This window comes from Sprattus sprattus (genome assembly GCF_963457725.1).
Source record: "Sprattus sprattus genome assembly, chromosome: 5".
NCBI lineage: Eukaryota > Metazoa > Chordata > Actinopteri > Clupeiformes > Clupeidae > Sprattus > Sprattus sprattus.
In genome coordinates this window covers 2998913-3010531 of record NC_137924.1, presented here as the reverse complement: position 1 = coordinate 3010531, position 11619 = coordinate 2998913, and the positions used below count along the sequence as shown (strand labels likewise).

Here is an 11619-nt window from a genome sequence, read left to right as displayed (position 1 = left end):
TCTCATTCTCACATGGCAAATTTGTCAATTCTCATCCTCACATGGCATTCTGTCAGAAAAAAAGTTCTCACATGGCAAATTTGTCAATTCTCATCCTCACATGGCATTCTGTCAGAAAAAAAGTTCTTACATGGCAAATTTGTCAATTCTCATCCTCACATGGAATTTTGTCAGAAAAAAAGTTGTCAGTCAGTCACACGGGGGGTTGTTGACTAGTTTTCTGCAGCTTTTACAATGAATACCGCTGTGGTGTTTATGTTAACTGGTACAGCAAAAACTTTTGATACAACACGAAATAGTTGTTTTCTGCACGCTAGTTCACTCGTGTAAAGTAAACCCATATTTAATCCACCGGTGGCCATGGATACTACAAACAAACTTTCCTGAGGAGTCTGTATCATCAACACACGGCGCGACGATAGGAACAACCGTTCCGCCAGTACAGTGGTAAGCTGACTCTTGCATCCTTAATAATACAAATAAAATAATAAGGAATTGTAAGAAAGTGAAGTATTGCATTTGACATGTTAATGGACATTTAAAATGAATGCCTCCATGTCGCTGAACTAACTTCGCTAGCTAGTCAAAGTTAGCAAGCTAGAAGGTCTATTATAGTTAGATAGCCTGGCGCTAAATTAACTTCGCTAGCTAGTCAAGTTAACGAGATAGCATAAGGTCTATGGTGACAGCACACATCATTTTTTTTGTTTGAATCGTTTCCTTCATGGTATACGTTAATGTCGACTGCGGTGTGTAATTAGTGCTATGTATTAGTCATTATTTAATGGTATGCACGAAACTTTACATCAACAGAGTAAGCTTAGCAATTCTGTAATAGCTCTTTCTAATGAAACTGTGCATAGCCCTAGGCAGGAGTACAATTTAACAGATAGGTAATAGACATCATTTAAATGTACCCACATAATATAATAGTCTTTATTTGTCATTGTGCATTAGATAGACAACGAAATTGATCTGTGCAACCACTAAAAAAAGTGCAGTTGTGCAGTTGTATTGACTGAAGCATTTCTGAGCTGTTATTTCAGCTCAACTCAGTAGGACTGTTATTGTGCCATTGAGCCTCTCGATTTTTTTTTTTGCACTAGCCTTTTGGTATTGTCATGATGCATATTGCTATTGATTCAGTGTTAGTTCAGTTGAAATATTAATCTTTCTACAATGGAATAAGAACACATGCCAAAATCAGGTAGCTGCTTCAAAAGCTGAGAAGGTTATATATTTAAATATGTTTTTTTTTCTTCCAGTGGTGCCCAAACCTTTGCTATACAGTCATATGTCATTTAGTTGATATGATGTGTGTACGTGTCCAAGTCTTTGCAATAACAGCTTAGTTGTCTGTTTTCCAGGGATATTTCCAAAATGTCAGCTCAGAAAGAGAATGAAAGAAGTATCCTTTGTGAACCAAGTACTTATCTAATTAGGACCAAACAAGACTGGTTGAAGGGAACTTTTTTTTTGTTATTAACTAAGTAAAGGCCTATTTCCAGTTTCCCACTGGATTGTATGCATGGCCCTTCATGTCATTAAGCTAATGTGTGAGATTTAATAAACAACTTTGCATGCTTTTATAAAGATTTTTTTTTTTCTTGCAGGTAATGACGAGCTTAAGTTTTTGGGTATGTGGGTACATCTGTGCATTGATGGGTAAGTAAACTAACAATGGGCCTCATTCGCCAACCGTTCTAAGAATTACATTTGTTCTTAAACCTCACATACACAGTTTTCCACAGAGATTCAGGCATTCACCAATGTTTACTTATCTGTCCTTATGTATTTTATATGGAAATCTTAGGAATAAACTTTAAAATTCTAACGAGAGAGGGAAGGATAAAAAAAAATGGCTGACAAGGTTTGAGGTATTCCAGCAAATGGTTTAAACATCTTAAATCTTCAAAAGTCTTAACTACCTTACCACTAGGCACTCATGTCTTTTAGTTTACAATATATCATAAACTGTTGTTATCCAACAATAGAGTGATTTTGTGTGTTTTTATATTCACAGGGGATGATAGAGGCTGACATGCTCGAAGTGGACAATCCTGTGCACCTGTAAGTTAAGAGTCTTTTGCTTTGTAAATAACGAATCAGTAGCTAAATCCCAATGTCCTAACTGTAAACCCGGTCACCCTGAGTTAAAGGCATACCAGGCAATGTACACACAATCTATGAATTCCATTGTTGCTGGTGTGTCTTTAACTTGCTTGAATCAGTCCGTCACAAAGTCGAATCAGCATTGTTGAGTCAAAATTGTTTAGTGAGCTTAGGGCGAGATATTGGAATTTAGCCAGGATAAGTGAATTTTTAAAGATATTTATTTCCATTTCTTTTGAAATAGCAACTGCCTGCAGTACACCCACCTTTGTCTACTTCAGGACGAACTGGATATGGAGCGGAGCCTTTGGAATACCCATCACATAAGGAAACAGCACCATGCTCCTGGTCCTTTCGTGAAGTCTGACGTGCTCTACCCCACACCACCTCCTAGTATTGTAATTGTAATGTAGTGCTAAGTTTTGTGTAGTGCAATACCAACAAACCCCCCCCCCCCCCCCCCCCCCCCCCCCCCCCAGACACACACAGGTTTGTCAATATGATGTGCCCAGTGGAGCCAAAACTCCTTCGTTATGCCACCCGCTTCATCTGTTGACATGGATGAGCAGTTGCTGGTTTCAACGAAGAGTTCATACGTTTGTGTGGGACAATTCTGGGAGATTTCCGGTTTCCACATACAGTCGACGGCTGCCCTGGCTGCCTACATGAAATTAGTGGATGACATGATGATGTGGATGAACAGAAATGGGGCTCAAACACCCTCTTCATTTGAAAAGGCAAAGGAATTGTACAAAATGATGTTGAGGGAAAGAGAGTGAAAAAGGAAGGTGTGTGGGTCTGGGGATGGGGGGGGGGGGGGGGGGGGGGGGGGGGGGGGGGGTGGGGGCGATCGAGAATCTTGTCACAGTTCTACTTGGTTTCCCTCATTTTAATAAGGTGCTATGGTCACCTTAGTGGTAGCGGCTATATTGAAGGCCCCAGCTTCATGTTTTATTATTCTAAAGCAGTGTATTAAAAATCATGAAACAAATTTATGACAAATGTTCTTTAATAAAGTGACCTCAAAAAGACATTGATTCTGTACTTAACTGGTGTTCAGAACAAACAGGAACAAATACCAAAAACAAAAACACTTCCACACACTGACAGCATTTCCCTACAACTTGTACCCATATCGGCTATCTAAATCCAGCATTAGCCTCAACTTCAGAAACTCCACTACTTCTGAAGCGGTGGGTCGGGATTGTGGCTCATAGTTTAGCAATGACCACAAAAAGTGGTACTTCTCATTTAGACTTGCGAGAGCATATGGTGGAGTGTTCAATGCCATGAGAGCAGCCAGCTCCCGTCGTCTTTTGATGACCCATGGGGTTGACCTTGTGAACAGTTCCAGGTAGGTGACCCCCAGGGACCACATGTCAGTGTTACAGGAGGCATCCTGATAGTGCAGGATGCATTCAGGTGCCATGTACAGGCAAGTCCCGCCCTACAGCCCACCCTTGTAAACGGTTACCTTGGCGAAGCTGGACAATGTCCCTGATGTTGGCCAAACCCCAGTCTGTCAGGACTGCTTTCTTCGACTGTAATTGAATCTGAAAGGTACAGAAAAAAAATGAATGTTGTATGAAAGTACTGAATGACCTGGGAAGGCATATTTAAACTTATAAAAGCAAAAAGGGCTGCACTAAATTTGATATGGAGCCAAATTATTTATATTTTTGGTTCAGTTTGTCATCTGTCAACCGATACACAATTTTTGGTTCAGTTTGTCAACTGTCAACCTATAGACATTCAACGTGGTCTACAAGTTCTGCATTTTGAGACTCATTTTTAGGCTCAATGGAGTTTGTCTACCTGCTGCTGGGAAATCATACCCTTAAAGGCTGCAGACAATGTGGTTTGGGTCATTTTGGGCTGTTGGCAGGGGCTCTTGGTCTTTTTACTGTCGGAATCTTTATCAGACAGTGTGTACAAATCCTGCAAATAATAATAAGGTGCATCGGATGTAGTCGCTGAGTCTGCATCTCTGCTTTCACTTGCCATTTTTAAATGAGATTGGGAGCTGTTGACTTGGAATACGTAGCTTGTTACGAATCTGAACCCTGTGGGCAGGATAGCTTTATCCTTCTTGCTTCAATAGACCAGCTGCTGCTAACACACTGGCAAAGATTGCAGACGCTAAGGATACATTTAATACAAGCAAAAGGTACAAGCTCTACACTAACAACTTTAAAAACATGTTTCCATTGTTGAATGGGTGGCGATGTTAGGATACACACACACACACACACACACACAGGTAAAGTGTGGGAAACATTGTCATGTGTGTTGATGTAATGTGTGAATGAAGATCATTCTAGTGTGAGTTTGTCTCCATTGAGCCTCATTAATGATCTCATCTCTGTTTCTGGTTACTTTAGCTTTGCAGTTGGGTAAGTACCAGAGAGGAGTTGGTGTGTTTGGGTTTCTTTAGGAGGGAGGGGGGACATCATGGTCATCAGGCTTTAGTGTGGTGCATGCATACATACACCCACACACATACGCCCACCCCCACACACACACACACAAACACACAAACACACACACACACACACACACACACACACACACACACACACACACACACACACACACACACACATTATAAATTAACTTATTTTTAAATTTGATTTTATTTACATTTTTTATTTTATCTATATAAATTAACTAATTTATTTTATTTTATATTTTTATTTATTTTTGCACAGTGTGGAGCATTGACCCTTTAACATTTCACTTAAATTTATTGTATGTGACAAATAAAAACACTTGAACTTGAACTTGAACACACACACACACACACACACAGAGCTAAAGTGTGGGAACCACTGTCATTGGTGTTGATGTAATGTGTGAATTAAGATTATTATAGTGTGAATTTTTCTCCATTGAGCCACATCAATGATCTCATCTCATCTCTGTTTCTGTTTTATTTAGCTCAACAGTTGGGTAAGTACCAGAGAGGAGTTGGTGTGTTTGGGTTTATTTAGGAGGGAGGTCATCGGGCCTAAGTGTGTATATGTGATTACTTTACAGCTGACTTGAATGCAACTTCTTTTTAAACACACATACACAAACACACACGCACATTTATAAACCCTGATCAGTTATTAGTGGAACATTAATTAGTGGATGCAGTTTCTCTTTACACACACACACACACACACACACACACACACACACACACACACACACACACACACACACATTTAAACACCCATACAGACACAAACACACACACATACATTGAATGCATTCCCTTTGTACACACAAACATAAACAATCCCATACAGACACACACACACAAACACAATTATAAACATAGTGGTGGAACACTGATCAGTTTCTCTTCATACACACCTACACACACAAACACACACACACACACACACACACACACATTTAAACACCCATACAGACACAAACACACACATTTCACAAACACTCACACTTCGAAGAGTGTGGCACAAATGCAAGAATATAAACATGTAGACTGATTGGAAATTAACTGTAGACTGTATTTGTGTAAGATAATGAAATTGTCTACTTACTAAATAGTCAACACTACAACATGTTTCTTCGCAGTTTTGCTTCCATGGCGGAAGGCAACAGATGAAGAGTTAATGAAGAAAATCAATCAACTGGAGAACATGACCAGTGAGGTAGAGACCAGTAAAAGACAACTGGAGTCACTGGAAAAGGAACTGCAGGACAGGAACAGCCAACTACAGGACCTGAGAACTCAACTACAAGAACAAGGCAGACAGCTGGAGGAGAGAGACAGACTGCTGGAGGAGAGAAACAGACAGCTGGAGGAGAGAAACAGACAGCTGGAGGAGAGAGACAGACAGCTGGAGGAGAGAAACAGACAGCTGGAAGAGAACAAGGAGGAAAATATTACACTTTCTAAAGAGAGCAGGGAGAGACTGGTGGAGATAGAAAAGTCAAAACAACAAGTAGAGGAGAAGAATAAAGAGATGGAGAAGACAACACAACAACTAGAGGAGAAGATTCAGGAAATGGAGAAGACAAAACAACAACTAGAAGAGAAGACAAAACAACAGCTGGAGGAGAATAATGAACTCCTCCAGGAGAGAGAGACAGATCTAGAGAACATGACTAAACAAGAGAAGGAGAGAGAGGGACTACTGGAGAACATGACCAGTGAGGCGGGGACCAGTAAAAGACAACTGGAGTCACTGGAAAAGGAACTGCAGGACAGGAACAGTCAACTACAGGACCTGAGAACCCAACTACAAGAACAAGGGAGGGAGCTGGAGGAGAGAGACAGAGAACATCTGACCGGTGAGTTTGAGAGAAGAGATGTGTATCTTAAGAGTAACATAGACCGTGTGTTGAGGTCCAAATTACCAATTAAAGTTGTTTTCTTTCTAAACTTATTACCCATTAAATGAACTGCTACTTTCACTCCCATGGTATTAACACTCTGACATTCTCACACATCTGAGCTCCAGTTCCTGTTTTCCCTTTAAATCTCAGTCTCTATCTGTCTGTGTTGTGTTGCATCAGGAGGAGAGCCTCCCCAGTATCATTAATCCTGTCTCACTCAGTGCTGTTCACAGTGTCAAACACTTCAGTAGCTACTACAGTCACTGAATGGGCTTCTGATCCAGTTTCTCTTTGTGTTGGACTCCTAGATCCAGATCCTCCTCCCATCAGGAGAAGAAACAGTGGGGACGGGCGTTGTCCAAATAGTAAGTCTTCATGTTTGTTATTCATTTAATAATAAAAACTTGAAAGCACCTCTGTATTTGAAGGGATATATAAACTGGAAAGATCATTGTCTTCATCATTTGTAAATATTATGCATAATGAGAAGGTGGAATCCCCTCTTCTCACTGATTCACACTCCACAGGTATGGAGTCTGACTCATGTTGCCCTGCAAGAGGGGGAGAGAGACTTGGACTCACACACACATACACACACACACACACACACACACACACACACACACACACACACACACACACACACACACACACACACACACATGCCTAGTTATGTACAGTTTAGTGCGGTACCCACTATTTCATGTCCCATTTATTCTCTGTTCCATACACAACCCTGGATGATTCATACACACAGTTACTCTCACTTTCTCACACACCACTCCCATCCTGCTACTCGTATGTGGAAGCACGCGCTGCTGAGGAGATCCACGTCCCACAGGGGAGGGACTTGTCTTGTTTGATATTATGTTTCCTATGTACAGTATGTACGTATGTCAATAATATGTCTGGTGTGTGGAAGGGGCAAATACTGTATATGGTAATGTGTGCATTAGTTAACTTGGTTTATGTCAATATAGGAGACTAATTTCACCCGGAAAATAAATCATTATTTTTCTACCAAAACAACCTGCACCTGCACCATTTTTTCCCAACTTCACCAGCGGCTCCATTTAGTCCATAACCCAACACATGGGGCCACTTCAGTCATTTACAACATTTCATAAATGATCTTCACACTCTGCTGTTGTCAATGTCCTGATTTAGTGTTACACAGCTTATGATAACTGGATAATCTGTTACAAAGACTTCTGATTTCTAAACTGTGTGTGTGTGTGTGTGTGTGTGTGTGTTTGTGTGTGTTTGTGTTTGTGTGTGTGTGTGTGTGTGTCTGTCTGCAGTGGGAGGAGAGAGTCCTGCAGATGGTGAGTATTAGAAATGCAAACCTAATCCACTCTGGATACTAAACAGTCCTGCTGTCCAGCATGTGAAACGAATAGCTTTACCACTGTAGTTAAATGGGCTTCTGATCCAGTTTCTGTTTCTGTGTCTGTTGGGCTTCTAGATCCAGATCATCCTCACAGGATGAAAAGAAGGAGTAGGGATGAACCTCCATGGAGTAAGTCATCAGTGTCTCTGCTCAAGTCATGGGTGTAACATTCTCACAGCTGTTGGAGAACTCATGTGTAGCATTAAAGCAATGTGATCCTACCACCCTGGACATTTGGACAGATGTAGTTTCTGGATGCTGAATGGATGTTTTCTAAGAATGAATATTTAATGAAGCATTGCAGTCGGACTATTTAGCTTCAGCTAACACTAGTTCAGGACGCTGGTTTGTTATAAGTTAGTAGTAGCCATGGCAACCACACAGATGGCTGCATAGGCTGAAAGAGTCAATATTTGGTTCACTAACAAATGTTAGACTTTTTGCTTGTTGTGATTGTGAACTGGATTGCTTGTTGTGATTGTGTTATAACTGAGCTGTGTGTGATGATTGTGTGTGTTGCAGTGAGAGGAGAGAGTCCTGGTCCAGCGCCCCCAGTGTCTCCTGCTGTGTCTGAGCTGAGGCTGGTGCTGCTGGGGGGGAGCACAGCTCGGAAGAGGGCAGCAGGAAACACCATCCTGGGCACAGAGGAGTTTGGGAGGCAGGCCAGCACACACAGACTCACACACACATCCACAGAGACCCAGCACAGTGAGAGCAGACAGGGGGAGGTGGCTGGGAGACGGGTGACCGTGGTGGAAACTCCAGACTGGTTCTGCAGTGGACTCTCTGAGAAGGACCTGAGACAGGACGTGGGGCTTTGTGTCCGTCTGTCTTCCCCAGGACCTCACGCCTTCCTCCTGGTGATTCCAGTGGAGCCGTCTGAAGGAGAGGAGAGGAGGATGCTGGAGAAAATGGAGGATATATTTGGGGATGGCTGTTGGGGACACACACTGATCCTTTTCACCCATGCTGAGGGGCTGAGAGAGAGGAGTGTGGAGGAGTTGCTCCAGACAGGGAGCCAGGAGCTCCAGCAGCTGGTAGAGAAATGTGGGAACAGGTGTCACCTTCTCAATGTTAAGGACAGGCCTGACGACACTAAGATCACTCAACTGCTAGAGAAGATAGAAGAGATGGTGTCAGGAAACAGAGAACAATTCTACAGCAGTCAGACCTACCAAGAGGCTGAGAAACAGCTTAGAGAGATAGAGAGAAGGATACAGAAAGAACGAGAGGTGGAGGAGAGGAAACTGAGGGAAGAGAGAGAGAGAAGAGAGGAACTTGATAAAAATGTTCAGGAGTCTCTGAAGATGATGGAGGGAGAGATTCAACAGCATGAAGGAGAAATTATAATATTAAATGAAAGAACAACAGAACTGGAGAGAAAGATGAAAGAAGAGAGAGATGAAGAGAAGAAAAGGGAGATGGAGAGAGAGCTAATAAGAGAGATTGCACAGAGAGAGGAGATGGAGAGAAAGCTGATCAGAGTGAGAGAAAAGAGAGAAAGGGAGAGGAGAGAGATTGAGGAAAGACACAGAGAGGAGATGGAGGATATGAGAGAGAGCTATGAGAGAGAGGCCAGGGTTGAAGCAGAGAGAAACCTCATGAAGATCATCCTGCCTGAACTACAGAGAAACATCAGCATCACCAAGGAGAAGATGGAGGGAGAGTTCAACAGACAGATGGAGGAGAAGAACAGAGAGATGGAGGGACTGTTGGAGACTGTACATAAACTCAGTCGTTTGGTGGAGGAGGCTGACCATCAACGATCAGTTCAGAGTTGAGAGATGGAGGGGGAGAAATGATACACTAATAGAATGTTTGGGACAAATTATGTCATCTCAAGCTTGGACTCAATCCTGAGGTTAGAGTTTAGAGTCACTGTGGGTTCTCAACAGTGGAGGCTTGGGAATGGTTGGGACTTGGGACAAACTATGCTGCTGACCTGACCAGAGTCACTGTAGGTTCTTGTGAAAAGATGAATTCCTCCCTTCTCACCATTTGCAGTAAAATGGAGTTAATCTCAAATTGCCCGCAAGAGCGGGAGAGAGAGACAGCAGATTCACGTTGCCCCACAAGAGCGGGACAGAGAGACAGCAGATTCACGCAGACACACATGCTTCTAGCCCCATTGTGTGTTAATGGAGTAAGAGTTTTGCGTGAGTACAAGCGCCGACCGCATTACATGGTTGCAACGCGCTCTCTCGCTTTATCACAAAACAACTCCAGTGCTCGGAGGAGGAAGCACGCGCCGGTGAGAAGCGGTATTTATCCACTTCCCACGGGGCAGGGAGAAAGGAATTGCCTTGGGGGTGTGTGATGTTATGCTTGTTATGTATGTATGTATGTTAATAATATGTGTAGTGTGTAAGATGTGTAAATATTGTAAATGTTTTGGGTGCATTGGTGAAATTGATGATGGGCTAATGTATATATTAATCCCATGTATTATCTATTAAGACTAATGTGGGGAGGGTTACACTGGAATGGTTGGGTCCAATTGGGGCTGATTGTATTATTTAAAGGGTGCCTCATTCCTTCAGGGGGGTGGAAGAGAAGGAGTACTTACCTGATGTAAGGGGAAGTAAAAACTGAGAACTGAGTGCTTGACTATTTGACTTGTTTTGAGTACTGATGGAGTACGGGTTTATGTTTGTACGGATTTATGTTTGTTTGTTTGTTTTTTGTTGTATCTGTTCGTAGTCCTTGGACAGAATCCACTGGTAAAATAAATAATAATCGTTTAATCTATAAGCCATCATCTCCTGCACCATGTTTTTTTCCATCTTCACCACTGAATCCAGTCAGCCCGTATCCCAAAACATCTCAACAGTTAAGGGTTTGGGTTGGGACTTTGGACAAACTATTCTGCTGCGTGGCAACTGAGTTACTCATCTATGAGGGCGCTGAACAAAGGCACATGAGCAGGCAGCAGGAGCATGTTTATGGAGAACATCAGCAACTGAATGAATGGATATGAATGATAAAGATTAAGGGAACTTCCTGTTTGACATATCGCCTTCTACACAGGCAGCATAGAATGTATATATGTTACCTCAGGACTCCGAAGTTGCATAGAAGTATTTTTATTAAACAACAACGACAAGTCTGTCGGGCTCACCCACGTCCTGGCAGGCCAAAGAGAGGCACGGGCCCTCTTTTAGAGACAGAGAGAGACCGGACTCCCTCCCAGACTGCAGCACACGAGAGAGGCGCAAAATGAATTACATCACACAAGGGTTATATAGATAGAAGTTAGTGTTCTTTGACGCCAAAACAATTTGTTCGCAGGGGTAACCGAGGTCATCTCACTATGCTTTCTACCATGCAAGGATGTCAGTTTTAAACAAGGTTGAAAGACGCACTTTTCGACCCTTCCTATCACCTCTGACCCAAACATGCTCCTGCACATACAGTGCCCTCCACAAATATTGGCACCCCTAGTGAATATGAGCAAAACAGGCTATAAAAAATATGTCTTTGCTGTTAATCCTCTTGGTTTTTCACTCAAAATATTCACAAAAATATGACCTTTTCATTGAAGTAAAATTATTAAAAGAAAAAAAAACATTGACATTAAATACATATTTTTCCCCAAAACATGTGTGCCACAATTATTGGCGCCCCTTAATGTAATGTTTTGTGCAGCCTCCATTTGCCAAGATAATAGCTCTGAGTTTTCTCCAGTATCTCTTCAGTTCCTTCAGAATCTGAGGTCAACGTTTGTAGACTTGGCTACAGCTCATCTCACATATTTTATATGGGGTTTA

The 11619-nt window shown here is 42.1% G+C and overlaps 1 protein-coding gene across 1 annotated transcript; it reads left to right on the top strand.

The window, feature by feature from the left end:
- Positions 1-6089: 6089 nt before the first annotated feature.
- LOC308365570 (uncharacterized protein) lies at positions 6090-9633 on the top strand (the record flags this gene model as incomplete). Its single annotated transcript, XM_080839039.1, has 4 exons — positions 6090-6417; positions 6771-6827; positions 7928-7981; positions 8375-9633. 4 exons carry the CDS (start codon positions 6090-6092, stop codon positions 9631-9633), a joined length of 1698 nt encoding a protein of 565 aa, XP_080695165.1.
- Between the last annotated feature and the right edge of the window lie 1986 nt (positions 9634-11619).